The 16,497-nt window shown below is 39.9% G+C and overlaps 1 protein-coding gene across 12 annotated transcripts in view; it reads left to right on the top strand.

Moving 5' to 3' along the window:
• The window catches only part of prdm16 (PR domain containing 16), a 241,007-nt gene that overhangs the window by 216,343 nt on the left and 8,167 nt on the right, over positions 1–16,497 (top strand). For 5 of the 12 annotated variants that reach the window (XM_058785345.1, XM_058785349.1, XM_058785350.1 and 2 more), the window contains 10 exons: positions 688–790; positions 3,101–3,302; positions 4,004–4,151; positions 4,610–4,865; positions 5,684–7,205; positions 7,331–7,418; positions 9,018–9,187; positions 9,486–9,563; positions 12,290–12,459; positions 13,354–13,525. In XM_058785345.1, the coding sequence (XP_058641328.1) occupies positions 688–790; positions 3,101–3,302; positions 4,004–4,151; positions 4,610–4,865; positions 5,684–7,205; positions 7,331–7,418; positions 9,018–9,187; positions 9,486–9,563; positions 12,290–12,459; positions 13,354–13,525 (2,909 nt within the window). Of the gene's footprint in view, positions 1–687; positions 791–3,100; positions 3,303–4,003; positions 4,152–4,609; positions 4,866–5,665; positions 7,206–7,330; positions 7,419–9,017; positions 9,188–9,485; positions 9,564–12,289; positions 12,460–13,353; positions 13,526–16,497 lie in introns of all 12 variants that reach the window. The other 7 variants (XM_058785357.1, XM_058785354.1, XM_058785353.1 and 4 more) reach the window with 7 other exon arrangements.

The raw sequence follows: 16,497 nt of genomic DNA, 5'->3' as shown, positions 1-16,497 counted from the left end.
GCAACAGATAAAATGATAAACATTTGCATCGGTAAAATAATTGTAGCTACACTGAAATGTAAAAATGCATTGTCGCATGTCTCAGTAACACAGTGCAATTATGATTTTGCATTTTAAAAACAACTAACACTTTGTTTGCGTGCGTGTGTTATATTTGATGTATTATAGGCCTATTATAAACGAAAACACATCAAGACATCAAACACATCGGATTACGATTACCATTGTTTTTAATAAAATACACATTCTATTTGTATTACTTTATTATTGGTGTCTTTAATTTCACATGTTTTTATTGCATGTGAAGCGCTCGTTTATTTTGTTTGTGTGTGTGTGAGTTTTCATGTATTTCTTGTTGGCCTTCGGCAAGCAAATCATTGAATGAAGCAGGCGCGATTTCAGATGCGCTTTGTGTTTAATAATTACTGCATTATCTGTTTATCCTCTGCTTTGTGATTGTTTGCTTTTTTGTTTTTGTTTTTGTTTTGTTTTTTTGTCCGTATTACAACAAATTAATATTATTGCTTTTAAATTTGCTATGTTCAAAATAAAGCTTCACGTCTCTGAAAACCACGGATGATGATAATAATAATAATAATAATAATAATAATAATAATAATAATAATAATTTGAGGCCTTTTTATTTGTGGTTTAAAATGCTAATGCGTTTTTCTTCTCTTTTTGCAGATCTATTATAAAGCTATTAGAGATATTGAAATAGGGGAGGAGTTACTGGTTTACATGAAGGACGGAGTTTTCCCCGAGGGCTCAATGGCACCGAACCTGGAAGGTGAGATTAATGCAAGTCATTAGGCACTCTTTTAAACAAACTCACACAGACCACACTCATTCACCTCTGCCAACAGTTAGTGAGATGCTATATGTGGCCTGTGCTTGTCGTCTTATTAGGTCGGACGATGAAGAAAATATTAAAGTACATTTCAACCCAGAGGCAAATTAACTAGTATTGGCGAATTTGAGAATGAAATGGGAGCCCTATAGATTTTTTCTGCACGTCTAGTTTTTGTGTGGTTTATTGCATTTATATATATACATATATAAAATGCAATAATAATAATAAAACATAACTCATTTTTACATAGATATAAAATATACAGTACTTTTGTCTACTAAAATTTCTAAATGATTTTGAACGTTTTCTTTAAAAGCATCAGTGGTCACTTGTAGTTTCCTTTCCATTAAAACACATCACTCGCAATCTTCCAAATCGTTTTTGTTTCCAAGTGATCTGGTAATTTTGGAATTGAAGCTCAGAGTAGTTGATACAGACTAGAAAATTGCAAAAGCACTGAAGTGTGTCACAGCGCAGCAGTCGCTCTCCAACACATGCAAAAGGTTTTATCTGATAGAGATGTGTCTCAGATCTCGCTGCCAAAAAGCCAAGAAGAAAGCTCTCCGAGAGAAAAGGGAGACAGGGACGCCAAAAGATGCAAGCCAGGCTCAGCTCAGACAGATCAATTCAGAGAACAAAAGAGAAGAAACGTAGAGTAGAATGAACATGGTCAACGAAGACTGAGAGAGACGAACAGATACACAGACAGAATGAGAGCTCTCTACATCTACCTCCTTCTCATGGCTTATCGGTGGTGGAATTTGGAGTGGAGCTCGAGGAGTCTCCAGGGACCTCACCCATGCTCACAGATTAGCCGCTAAACTGCACATAATTGTGTTCCCCCTACGTCTCTCCAAGAGCTATTAGTTTCCCATTCCCTGTCGTTTTTCCCAACATTCCTGCCTTTGTCGTTAGTGCTACCGATGGGACGGAGAGATAATGTCTCGAATTCTTTTTATGGCTCAAAAAAAAAAAAAAAAATCAGCACAGAAACTTTTTCTTGACTTTAGTTTTCCCCATGAAGGCCTCTTTGAGGTCACAAGGGCATTTTATTCCAAACGCTCGGTTATTTTGCAGGAAGTCTATGAGCATTGCTGTGGAGTGTGTTCTGTCAATACGTGTCGCGGTAATGAATTGAAAAGCAGAACAGAATATATGGTGTAATCCTAGATAACACGGCATCGGTGCGAGCTTTTCATGGCCTTTGCTTTCAAAACATTGAGTCAAAGAATAATGAAACTCATCCGCCTTGGCCTGATCTGGGCAGTGCATGGAGTATATCAGAGTTATCAATGAGTTTAATTTGAGGATGATGATAGCTAATGCATCAGACCTTAGAGTTTCCTTGCCTTTCCATGACTCTAGGGTTATCTGTGAACTTGGCTTTTGTGTCAGGATATCAGTAATAGGATAAAACAGCCACGTTTTTAGTCATTTAACTCCGGGTCATATGAACAATTACTCCAAAGACAGATTTTCAGTCTAAAGCAAGTCAAAAACAGTGACATTTTTAGCTTTTATCTTTTAAAGGTTAATGTTCGTATAATTTTCAAGGTTTTAAAGTTTTTATATTAATCTTTAATATTTGTGTTTGTTGTTTCAGATAGCTCTTTATGCTCGATTGCTGGCTTATGCTCAATGCAAACAATGTTACTACCAAAATTACATGTATTTTTTTAAGGTGTGCATTATATATATATAAAAGTATTTGAACACCTAAGCTAGTCTTAAAATCATCCGAATTTCATTACATTATTGATGTATATCAAACCACGTGGCGTCTGCAAACAAATGCTGCTGGAGCTCGTCTTAAAATGAACTTAAAATGAACTAAAAGCAGCTGTGTTTCGGTGATTTTTAGTGAATGTATGAAGTCATTTCTCACAGTTCACACAGGTGTCCTATAGAATAACCACAGGTGCAATTCATCACATTAACTTTTGACATGTTCCACTAACATTTTACAACCAGAAAGTGCCAAAATATTTTTGTTTTCAATTTGAACAGTATATCTATTGTTATATCATTTAAAACCTCTTTTTATGAAATGTCATGATGGAAAAGTGTGTTTTCTTTTTAAAGTAAATGACACTTGATATTTTGTCATCTAATGTAATGCAATTCAGACATTTCTAAATAAGTGTCCAAATACAATGTGATGTCTTATTCTGGAGACCGAACCTTTCATAATTGAAAACTACCTTGTTATTATTATCGTTGAGCAACTGTGTGATGCCGTCCCCACAGATGAGCAGATGTATCGCTGTGAACACTGTGATGAGCTCTTCACATCAAAGCTGGAGTTACGGCGGCATCAGAAATACTCCTGCAGTAGCAGCAACTCTATCTTTGACTCACTAAGCGAAGACTTCAAACAGGAGCGCGAAGACAGCGATGAGCCGGTGCACGAGTGCAAAGACTGTGAAAAAATCTTCCCTAGCGAGTACAGGTCAGCACACTCCACCACACCGCACAACTTCTAATTACCCGCTGAGCTTTAGTGAACCCCTAGCTGTTATAATGTAAAACAAAAAGGTAAATGAAAAAGAAACAAAAATCAATGATCAGTTTTGTTCTAATACTATGCTTTTTCATTTTTATTTGTCTTGGTTCTGATCTGGTTTTGCTGTAAGACCCAGATTTTACATTGTACCAGTGACCCAACACAGAACCAAAATTGTTTATTGCACATGTGCATGTTAAATGTGTGTGTGCAATAAACATGTGCATGATAAATATGTTTATGTTACATAAATAAACAAAAATGCCTTTAAAATCAAACATTGAAATTTGCTAAAATTACAATGAGCCACATAGCTAAACATTATGAAAAATTATTAACATGACACAGAATGCAAAGGAAAAGCTTGCTGCAAACCATATTTGGCATCTGCCTATTTTGGCTACCAAGTGACAGATGATTTTGAAAAAAGTTTGAATGTGCAGCCTTTAAAAAAAATATATAGTCCACCCATTTAAAACACAAGTCTATTTATTTTGGTATTCTAACAGTATATGGCTATAGGATTCGTTATATTATTTGCATTTAGCATTGTTTTTTCCCCCCCTATGATATACAGCCTTGCCACAAACACCGGCCTACATGGTGGTCACACAGAAAATATTTATGGTGTTCTTATGTATTCTTAGTCTCGGGCAGCATATGATCGTACACACAGAGGAGAGAGAGTATAAGTGTGACCAGTGCCCCAAAGCTTTCAACTGGAAATCCAACCTCATTCGCCATCAGATGTCACATGACAGTGGCAAGCGCTTTGAGTGTGAAAACTGTGATAAGGTAGGTTATGGTGACTTACTGCAACCACTTAAACATTTAAAAGCATTAATTAGATTGCATGTGGGAAGTTGAAACATAAAGTGCCCCTGGACTAATATATAGTTGATGAAAATGAAAAACCTTTTACATTCAGCAGTTTGTTTTAAAATGTCCTGCAGTGTGACAAATGAATTTTTAAAAAGTACAAACATTCCTGTAGTCTCTTGATTAATATGAGGTCATGAAAACTGCAGAATAATTATCAGAAGAATTAGTAAAATTTTGCTTAAAATACTGTTTGACGGATGTCACACCACAGGACGTGTCAACTTTCCAAACATTTTGCATGTCAACTACCCGTGTACTGCAATTTTAAAAATATACCACTACAATTAATTTTCATCTCCAAGTAATTGCCTTTACATCATGCTATGTTTACACCTTTTCACTAAGTTGGCATATTTCTGCGGGTTCCTCAGGTGTTCACAGACCCCAGCAACCTCCAGCGCCACATCCGCTCTCAGCACGTCGGTGCCCGAGCCCACACCTGCCCTGAGTGTGGCAAGACCTTTGCCACCTCCTCGGGCCTCAAGCAGCACAAGCACATACACAGCAGTGTCAAGCCTTTCATCTGTAAGTCTGAGCAGTCTTGTCTAAGCCTCAGATACAATTACCAGTGTCCAAAGACCTCCCGGCTAGCTCCACCCCAAGATTGTGACAGCTGTTGTTTTATAGGTCAGAGAAACTAAATGAAATTCTAGAGCCATTCTTTGTTTTATTCTACATTTGTTGCGCTTTTCTTTAGTGCTTTCTTTTTTGCTCTCTTAATTACTCCATTTTACCCTTCTTCTGTTTTTTGTAACTGCATTTTCTTTTGAGGGCCCATTAGGCTTGTATATGGCCAAGGCAGATTTAATGTTTAGAGATAAATGTATCTGCCGTGTCTTAGCTGCCCTCTTACCAACACTGAGAGAACACCATCTTCTTTTTGCTTGGCTTCACAATGTCCTGTGTGTTACCGTCCAATGTCCAAATGCATGTATGCTGTACCAGTGTACATGTGTTTGTATGTATACAAAATTAGCTGAAATAGCTCTACTATTAATGAAGAATCTCATCAACGAGTTATATTCATATGCTAATTGATCATTTTTTTTACCATATAACATTGCCGTGTGTAGCATTTTTATCTCACCTTCAAAACAGAGCAGAGTTCAGCCATGCTCCTGGAGGTCCACCTTCCTGCAGACTTCAGTTTCAGCTCTTCTCCAACACACCTGCCTGTAATTTTCGAGTAATCCAAACACCTTGATTACTTGCTTCACATGTGTTTGATTAGGGTTGGAGTTCAACTCTACAGGAAGGTAGCCCTCTAGGAGCAGGGTTGGCAACCCCTGATGTAGACAGTGCCATGTTTGTTGAACATAATAAACAGCATGCACAGTTTATTGGTTGATCGAATCAGCTGCCGGATTATCACTGCTATTGAATGAATGAACACCAAATGAAAACAGTATGTTAATAGAATTAACCAGTCATGTGTGTTCTCCCAGGTGAGGTGTGTCACAAATCGTATACCCAGTTCTCTAACCTGTGCCGTCACAAACGGATGCATGCAGACTGCCGCACCCAGATCAAGTGTAAAGACTGTGGGCAAATGTTCAGCACTACCTCCTCCCTCAACAAGCATCGGCGCTTTTGCGAGGGCAAGAACCATTATAATCCCGGAGGCATATTCACACCGGGCATACCAATGACATCCAGTCACATTTTAGGCAAGTCCAAGTCTCATCCTGGCTTGAACCATAGTGGACTTGGCTTCGGGGATTACTTCCCATCCAGGCCGCATCATGCAGGTTTGCCCTTTTCCCCAGCACCCCCTGCATTCCCAGCCCTTTCCCATGGCTTCCCAGGCATCTTTCCCCCATCGCTATATCCTAGACCGCCATTGTTACCTCCTAGTCCACTGCTCAAGAGCCCAATTAGTAACTGTCAAGATGGGAAGCTGACTCCTCTTGATGCTCCTACTCTTTCTGCCATCCCATCCATGAACAACAGCAATGGCAATGTAGGGAGCGGTCTCAGCAGCCAGTCAGAGGAGAATCGAGAGTCCAAACTGGACTTGTCGTTCCACGACAACAAGAATAAAGTGAAGATGAATGACATGTCTGATGGTAGTGACTTGGAAGATGTTAACACGTCTAGCGGCACAGATCTAGACACCACCACTGGCACCGTGTCTGGCTCAGATCTAGAAAGTGAGGCAGAAAGTGAACGGGAGAAGAGCAGGAGGAAACCAGTGCAGGAGAGCAAGCAGGACGAAGTGAGCAGCAGTTCGGTATCTGTCTCCAGTTCAGGGAACCTCCCTTGCGAGCGTCCTTTCCTCTCCTCCCAGCATTCCTTTTTCCCACCGCCAGAGGAGCAAGCACTTCCACCCTCCGGGGCCACCACTGACTCCATTAAAGCCATTGCCTCCATTGCAGAAAAGTATTTTGGCCCAGGCTTCATGGGCTTGCAGGAGAAGAAGATGGGCTCCTTAAACTACCATTCCATGTTCCCTTTCCAGTTTCTGCCCAACTTCCCACATTCCTTGTACCCATTCACAGACAGAGCACTCAATCCTGGCATGTTCTTCAAACCTGAGCCTAAGTCCCCTCGTGAGCACATACAGAAATTACCTACAGCCACTGGTGCGGATTCACCTTTTGACCTAACCACCAAACCCAAGGAGATCAAACCTCTTCCTCCGCCCCCCAGCAAGCCAGCCTTGCCATCCAACACCCCCTTGACCCCTGGCGAGGAGCAACCTCTGGACCTCAGCATAGGCAGTCGAAGCCGAGCTAACCAGAATGGTGGCACACACGAACAGCGCAAGAATCACGCCTATGGCGCAAACTGCAAAGCAGCTAAAGATGAACACCCAGCACTAAGTCAGTCCCAGAACTTGCACCAGCCCCAGATGCCTCAGCCGCAAGCTTCCCTTCCCCAGCCACCTCCTCCCCAGCAGCAGCCGTCGCTCCACTACGCCAAGCCCTCGCCATTCTTCATGGACCCCATCTACAGGTATTTCAATAAGTAGGTACTTTGAAAAACAGTTCAACGCAGTAGCTGGTGATATGTTGAAATTAGACAAAGTATTGGTACCCAGTAGGTTTGCAATCAACCTTCGTTCGTACGTAACCCTTGGTGCTGTTGTCCAGCAGGGTGGAGAAGAGGAAGCTAATAGACCCAGTAGGAGCTCTAAAGGAGAAGTACCTGAGGCCAGCACCACTACTCTTCCATCCTCAGGTATTCTTTACATGCATTTGCTTTACTTACTCTTGTACATTGGTAAAGGTTGTGCTTGTCATTCCATTCAAGCACAGCAGAGCATGGCAAGACACTGAAAGTACATTCCCAGTGTCCTCCACCTCAGGTCTGTTTTGGTTCAAGGGGAGCCTTGATGTTTTAAAAAAGTTCTGACTTCTGATGGTATTTATTTTCATTAGATTATTTTCATCATAAAGATAATCTCGAAAGAGGTATTGCCTGTTTTCTGTCATGCTGTGCATTCAAAATTCTTTATCTTTTGCTTAGAAAAACAACCCCCATTGTTTGCGTTAGTATTTTAAACCTTTCCCACCTTTGAACGGTGACAACAATAATGAAAATATTATTAATAATGGCCTTTTGAATTGAAACAAATTATGCCACATACTTTCGGAGTAGACCATTGTCTCTGGGAAGTTCTCCATTGAGTCCCACCGCTAATAACTTCCTAGCATTTCTTTCTTGCTCTGGCTGCCTAGATAATGTCTGCATGTCGATCAGGGACTTCCTGTGTTTGTGTGTAATAGAATGGCCTCTCTTGTTGGGAACTGTCTTATCTGACCTGTAAATCTGGCCTCCATCAATGCTGACCTACCTCCCCCAAATCTCTCGCTCTTTCCTTTTCTCTTTTAAGCAACCCCCTATTTAATCAAATGTCTCTATTTTGACTCCTACGAGTGGTATAAAGATCAATCTATCTATCTATCTATCTATCTATCTATCTATCTATCTATCTATCTATCTATCTATCTATCTATCTATCCATTCATTCATTGATCCATCTTTAATGCTATCCTATTGCATTTATTCCATAGTCATTTTTTATGTACATTATGTTGACTATATATTTGTCTTAAAGCAAATGAAGATCAAATATGCGATCGTGGTTATTTAAAGGTATATGCATTATCAATAGCAATAGCACCATTGCCTGTTAATATTCTAAACTAAAACACTAAGAGAATCAAGGTGATATCGAGACATGTGTAAATATATTAAAACACACTGTCTGTCTCTGTGTTTATCCATATCCAAAAGTAGGAAGGATGTAAGCTGTTTTTGGCCATAGAGCCGCATAGCAAACCCTTTGTTCTGCAGCAGGGGAAGTACTATCAGCGAGGGGTATCTTAAACTGCATTGTATGGTTACCGCTCATGGAGGTGAATGGCTCATTCAGACGCTTCTCTCTGAGATTTGTTGGGAACAAAGTAGGAGCCGGGGGCTCCCGAGGGGCTGCTCGAGTGGCTGCCAACGTGCCATAGGTTAGGGAGGTCACTCTTGAACAGCACAATCAAGACTCGACCTTCTGATATATAACTTCCTCCAGCTTTCCATCCTGTCTGGTTATGATGCAAACTCCCAGGCTCTCTGTCAGAGTTCCTCACCACTGCTGTTATTTTGTTCTTCATGCCTCTGCCCTAAACAAATAAAAAAAAATAAAAAAAGTTTCTTACTCCCAGATGGCCCCTAATCTCACACAAAATCAATTCAAGAGAAGTTTCTGATTAAATGAGCCCCTGAGCTGTGCATCAAACACAGAGTATTCCTCTCTGAACTCGCCTCATGTTCTCTCCTCAGGTGTCTGCGATGGAAAACATGACTGAGAAGTTGGAAAGCTTTAGCGCTCTGAAACTGGATGCTCCCAATTCCCTCCAGCACTCCTCACACCACCTTTTTAACTTCCGCTCCCCGCCTCCCTCTCTCTCCGATGCTATCTTACGCAAAGGCAAGGAGCGATACACCTGCAGGTGAGCGCCGCTCATGAAACGAGTAAACACATCCTTACAGGATTCCTTTAACTCTGCAGCTTTATTTAAATCATTTCTAACATATCATCATATTTAGAGGTATACATCAACACACTAATACACACCTAAGAGAGAAATAAAATGAATAGAAATAAAGTTATCAATACTCTGCTTTTGTTTTATTATTCATCTAAAATTGACATTGACTATGCCGAGACAATGATTTACAACCCTCTGAATATGGGAGTTGTAACAATGCTGGACGACTGTATCAAAGTCTAGTTTTCATCCTTTGCAGGTACTGTGGGAAAATCTTTCCCAGGTCAGCTAATCTTACAAGGCACTTACGAACACACACAGGAGAACAACCCTACAGGTAAGCCACTCTTAGACCTACACTCTTTCGCTCTCTCTCACACACACACACACAAATACAGTATTGAAATTCTCAAGCTTTGTACCTTGAGACTTACCTCACAATTTATTCCAGTAGTTTGACATTAGCATGTTACTAAGCTAATGACACAATACTTAACTATGCATAAAAGTAGACAGCAAATAATTCGCTAATTATTACTAGAATTAGAATTGCACTTGTATTGGAAATGTGTCTATGATGTAGTCAGCTAATTAGGTTTTGGAACAGAACTTGACTTTTTCCACCACATACGCATACATTCAAGTAACTTTACATGGTTTTTGGTGCGAGGCCACATAGTCATCCAACACAAACAATATAGCCAAAAATCCAACCATTCCACATCACTCCGTAATCCAAAGGTTAATTACCGCTTGAGTCTTACATGCTTTTTTTGAATAGATTTTACTCATGCTTGACATTCCCAGACTGATATACAAGTAGATGCAAAAACACACACGGACAGTTTTTAAGTTATGTGATCAGCACGAGAGATATATTCGTACGTATTGATTTGCAATACAAGCGTTGCTGATTCTGAGAAATATAACATAGAAACAATGAAAGACATGAGACATTAGAGGCAGCGCAATCAAAAAAGAAAGAAGATTGATTCTGTCTGCGCAGATGTTTTGGAGGTAGAGCAAGCTCTGGACAATGTTGGCTGGTAATAGCACCCTGGAGACATCCATGCTCTGTTTATAGAACGGCTTAATTATCATTGATTTGGCTTCTAACCAGCTGTGGAAAGTCCTCTATGAGGGTGATGAGGGCACTTTGGAAATGGGGGGTTTTCAAAGTTTTAAGTGATATTTTGACCCAGGCATGACTAAGATGTAAGACAAGAAAGACGTTTACTGCCAAAGGCTTCTTAACAGTCCACTTTCTGAACAAATATAAGTGAAAACAGTCATTTATGAGGGAAAATCTCTTAATAGTGGTGCTTCAGAGTTAGGGATTTCAGCAAACCCTTGACCATAGGCAATAAAATTTGACATGCAACAGACATTAATTTTACCTCACATTTTGCCGCTTGTTGAGGTGTGTTATTACATATATATGATTTTTGCTTAGCAGATGATAAGATGAAAGGAAGCAAGCAACCACATAGCAACTACCCAGAACCTGCAGTGTAAAACACATAAAAACACCCTAAAACATAGCAATGTGAACACTCTAGCATCACTTTTTCTTCAGAAAGTGTACAAATGTAGTTTATTTTATTGCATTCTACTGAAAAAAAAAAAAAACATTTGGTAGTTCTGTAACATGTGTATCAGTTTCACACGAGTTTTTCTTTGTGTACAAAAAGGGTCAGGTGGAATCAAACCCCTCTTTGAGTTCTACAAATCTACCATAGAGCCCTGTGAACACACTCAACGAGATAGAGAGCCTCCCGTGGGACACGAGCGCTACATGCTTGGCTCCTTCACAACAATCCCCTGATTAGCTCATTTAGAAACAATTTACCCTAACAAATAGCAGACATCATCAGCATCTCCCCATCTTACTTTCAGCAAAAAAGGGCCGAGTCAGGCCAATATCAGAGCGGGCCGGCTTCAGGCTTCATTGTAGTAGGTTATTTGCCTGCTGTAGATGCTATCAGCTACTCTATGCAGCGAAATTGGCCCAGTAGGTCTGACCATTGAAAGACCCCATTCGGATTGTAACGCTTCATGTACAGTCGTTGTAACAGAGGAAAAAAGAACTGAGATGATGAAGTAATTTAAAGTCCCTCTGGACCAAGTAATGAAAATAAACAAAATGGGGGGTAGAAAAGACTGACTTTATAAAAAAAAAAAAAGGAACGTTGTCTTGGCGTTTTACCATTCTCTATGAACCGTGATGTGCCAAGTCTGGAAAATCGGGGGCCGTGCAGAAGCGCACACACATTTGCTCGCAAAATAAACTGGAACATAAAAAGGGGCTTGGATCTTGATTCTGAGCACTTGATGACGAGCGATTTTCCCAAAGCAATTAGCCCTGAAAGTCAACTTTGCAGCGACCGAGGGAGTCTAAGCCACACCGGCCACCCAACAAAGGAGGCACTGTCCGGCGAACTCCTGACACTGCCTTGCTGCGATGTTTGTTTATCAGCACATTAAATTGATGTTCTCCTGCCTATTCTGGCTGATCTGACATTGCGAACAAGTGAGCTACAGAGAGCCGAACCGTGACTGTTGAGACACGCTAGCACACAGAGGACATCTTATATCTCATATTGAAGAAAATATATATTAAAATTCCAAAATCAAATCAAAAATCTTGTTTACAAGACCACAAAGAACATTTCTTTGGCTTGCTTGAAGGAAAATCATAATGGCAAAACAATGCACCATAAAAGGACACAAGGGGGTGCTTGTTTTCATGCAAAAATGAAATAAGAGCTTTCTGTGAGAAGAAAATAGTTAACTTCGATATCTTACACTGGTCAACATACCTTCAAAGCTGTTTGCATTACCTTTGTCAGCCTCTTGGTGGGGTCAGTGTTACCAAGCATTGTGACAATACAATACAGGATTTATTAGAGTTATACTAAAATGTGGATTGTGCCCAATTTTTTCGAATATTTAGTGCATGCATACAAGCCCCAAAATGGTGTCTGTGTCAGCTTTTTATTATTGTTTCAGCCCAATAGAAACCTCATGTAAAATTGATTTGACTTGTGCTTTTCTCCCGCATAGATGTAAATACTGTGACCGTTCATTCAGCATCTCCTCCAACCTCCAGCGACATGTTCGTAACATTCACAACAAGGAAAAGCCTTTCAAGTGCCACCTTTGCAATCGCTGCTTCGGTCAACAGACCAATCTGGACCGCCATTTAAAGAAACATGAACATGAGAATATTCCAGGTAAAATCAGTTTCAATTTGTTCTAAATCATTTCTAATAATTTAAATCTATTTCCATTTGAAACTCAAATCTAAGATGCTTTTATTTATTTACTTACTTATTTAAGATAAATTATACATTTTACCTAAATTTATATTACTGTTTTATTTTCATGATTGTCTTTTTTATTTATTTACTTGAAAGTGATTAATGCTAAAAAATACCTTAAATAAACAAACAAAATAAATAAATAAATGTGCAGATGTTAATAAATAATAAAGGTAATACTTTAGTAGGGACCGATTCTCACTATTTAGTTGCTTATCAGCATGCCTATTATTAACATATTGTCTGTTTATTAGTACTTTTAAAGCACATATTCTGCATGACCATATTCGACATCCCTAAACCTACCCAATACCTAAACTTAACAACTACCTTATAACTATTAATAAGCAGCAAATTATAAGTTTATTGAGGCAAATGTCGTAGTTAATGGTTTGTATATAAGTGAATAAATGCAAAAAAATAAAAAGATCAGATGCAACCTTATAAAGTACAGTTGCATTTGTTTAGATATCTCCCTCACTCTTTCTTGTTTAATACGTTTAGTAAATAATTTGGTAACACTTTATTTTAGGGTCTCTTAACTAGTTGCTAATTAGCATGCATATTACTAGAATATTAGCCATTTATTAGTAGTAATTAAGCACATATTAATGCCTTATTCTACATGACCTTATTCTACATCCCTAATCCTACCCAATACCTAAACTTAACAACTACCTTACTAACTATTAATAAGCAGCAAATTAGGAGTTTATTGAGGGAAAAGTCGTAGTTAATAGTTAATAAGTGTTCCCTATTCTAAAGTGTTACCAATAAGTTATATATTTTTCTGCTTATTTATTGTAGTGAGTCAGCAGTCTGGGATCCTCTCGAATTTAGGAACAAATATTTCCTCACCGAACTCTGAGTCTGACAATCATGCACATTTGGATGAGAAGGAGGACTCGTATTTCTCAGAGATTAGGAACTTCATCTCCAATAGTGAGCTGAACCAGGCCTGTAGCTCCTCGGAGAAAAGGTACGAGCCCGCACACACGCACAACACACACATGCACAGAACATATTTTGAAGCTATGGCAACAAACCGCATAACCTGTCAGAGTCAGACACGCTCAGTCCTGAAGTTACAGTCTGTCCTCTAGTGGAGGACTGTGTTACTGCTGGGCCAGCTGCGCTTGTGTGTCTGTGTGGCGACACCCATTACAGACTTCGCCTTCAGTCGGCAGAGGGACGGGACATCTCAATGAGTCATTTCACCTTGTTGAGTTCTGTTCTGCATTAAGCACAGCCAGATACACATCAGGGAGCACATTCCATCAGCTTATGAAAACACCAAACAAAAGCTCATTACTGCCAAATTCATGAACCGTCAGCACGACTGTCGGTGTGTGGCCAGGTTCACGTTGCTTCAGAGTTTGGTTTAGGTGATTCACACAGACAAATGCGTACGAACAGATACATGGCCGAACACATGCATTCTTGTTTAGGCGCGTAATGGTCCTCCTCAATTTTGCCGGTTCCTCCACACTCCAGCAGAGACCCGATGCCTCTGCTTCATCACTTGGAAGCTCTGGCATGGGCCGAAACCTCACACTGCCATCTGGGATCAATAGTCCTGTCCTGACTCGTACAAGCAGGCCTGGCATTTTAATATCTGTAATTCAAATAAGTGCTCTGTTTTGTCTCCCTGCAAATCAGCCTCACAGAAACACCCGCTTCAAATGGACAGGCAGCTGCAACATTCCCCTATGCGCTCATGCGTCTTATTTCATGACGTTTGCCCGTTTCTCTCTCGCTTTCTGTCACTCTTGTGCAGCCAGTCTGGATTCATGGTGGAATGTTTTTTTTTTCTTTCTTTTTCTACTACTCCATAGGAAATAATACAAAATGCCATATCTCATTTGTTTCTCCTATAAAGCAATGAGATTAAAAAAAATAAAGTCTCCTCCCTTTCAGGTTTTTCTCCTGTGAAAAAGATTTAAATCTCACATGTGCTTCTTCTTGAGTTTTTAGAAGCTATCCCAATAATGTCTTAAACATGAATGAGACATAACTGAGAAGTCAGTTATCTAAGATATACTAGCATCCACATTCGTTTCATCGCTCCATATAAGCTGAATGGCAACCAGTGTTGGGGAAAGTTACTTTTAAAAGTAATCCAATATTGTGTTACTCCATAAAAGTAACTTTTTGCATTACTTTTTGTGACCTGAGCTGGGCTTACTTATTTATTTTTAACAAAAGAAAACAAAACTTATATTTTTGGCAATTGTAAAGGCCCTTTCACACCAAAGGTGAAATTAATAAGCCTCAGGATGAAAGAAGAACCTCTGCACCATCCCAATTTCTCTCAACATGGGACAGGTGTCAGTGAATAAATGGGAAAACAAAGTAACTTGCATTACTTATTTGAAAAAGAAACTCAGATATTTTCATCTAAATTTAAAAGTAGTTCATTACAATATTGCGTTGCTCCATAAAAAAGTAACTAATTGCATTACTCCATAAATGTAACTTAAAAGTTTGTAAGTTTTGGCAACTTTAAAAGCCTAAAAATAAAGTAACTTGTGTGAAAAAGTAACTATTTGTATTTCTCCTGTACAAGGCATTTTCAGAGAAACATTTAAGACATAGTTAATGCTCAAATGAGATACAACTGAGAAAATACGTATTCTAGAAACACTTTTTAAAAGAATGGCTCCTTATACTTTCACTGCACCTCAACATTTTTTACTCCCAGGGAATGTTAGGAGAAACAAAGTCGATACTTAAATGAAGAGCTTCATCAAATCTAATGAGCTATGAAAGAGAAATCCAGGTACTCTTCCTTTCTTTCCTCCGTGAATGGCAGTGGAAAAAGACGTGATCTGTTCTCCCGGTCTTCACTATATAGAGAGGCATGATTTCCCTGCAGCTGGGTTAATAGTGTTTCAGAGTGCATGCGTCTGGTCTCTCTGACTGAGTTTGACTGTCAGTCTGTAGGGGGCTGCAGGTTTAGCCCTATCAGGGGACCCTCAGACTGAGACATTTATCTGTGCGCTGCATTGACAGAGCCCCCCTTCCTCGCAGCTAACGCAAACAGCGCTCTGACATGTTTAGACTGAGAGACAAAGCACAGGTCTGTGGCAGGACCGCTGCTGTCTCCCACGTGGCATGGACTTTCTCTCAGGCCAGGGCAAATTTGATTATGGGATATTTAAGCATGATGGAAAATGGGAAACAAGCAGTTCTTCTTGTTCTTTTTTTTTCGTTTTTGGTAAGTCTACACCTCACATAGCTTAACCACCCACCTTACGTCCCCCCCTGCTCCTCCTCCTCCCGCTCGACATTCGTCTGCCTTAATAGAAGTTCGTTTCAGAGCGACTTTGGAGGGGTGCATGTGCGCAATGACGTCATAAGCTGAAACGTTTGGAAAAAGAGAGGTAGTGAAACGGCGCGGTGCTGATAGCTACTTTGCAGAACAACCGTTTTCTCTGGAACTCGATGGCAATGAGACAAACCATGATGATTGCTCCTGACCTGTCTAGCTCGCTCTGTTTCGCCTCTCTGAAATTAGCCAATTCATCATCGCCACGCTCGCAAGAAACGTCTGTCATTAATTGCAAAATCGGTGTGTTTGTCATTCGTGGATCTGTGTTTTCCAGCTCCAGCCAGGCAGGGGAATTACTGCCCAGTCCGAAATGATGGATGGCGACCCAGAGAGCAGCGCAGAACTGATATTTGGCAGTCAGATTATGATGAGAGAATTACCACAATGGACTCTCCGGGTGAAAATAGCTTATTATTTTATCCGGTATTTAGTTAGATGTCATAGTTGTCTCCATTGCCCAAGGACATAAAAACTCATCGCCAGCAGTCATTAGAAATTTGGTGAAGGAATTTATCAAATGTGCAACCACATTTTTGTTCGTGCAGAGTTTCCAGAGAGGAAGCGTTTTGTGTTAGTTCCTGTTAAAGTTGAAAGTTGTTGTTTTTTTTGTTTTTTTTAAG

This window comes from Onychostoma macrolepis, chromosome 08 (assembly GCF_012432095.1).
Source record: "Onychostoma macrolepis isolate SWU-2019 chromosome 08, ASM1243209v1, whole genome shotgun sequence".
NCBI classification, from domain to species: domain Eukaryota; kingdom Metazoa; phylum Chordata; class Actinopteri; order Cypriniformes; family Cyprinidae; genus Onychostoma; species Onychostoma macrolepis.
The sequence above is the reverse complement of the archived record's forward strand: the minus strand, read 5'-3'. Positions and strand labels throughout refer to the sequence as shown.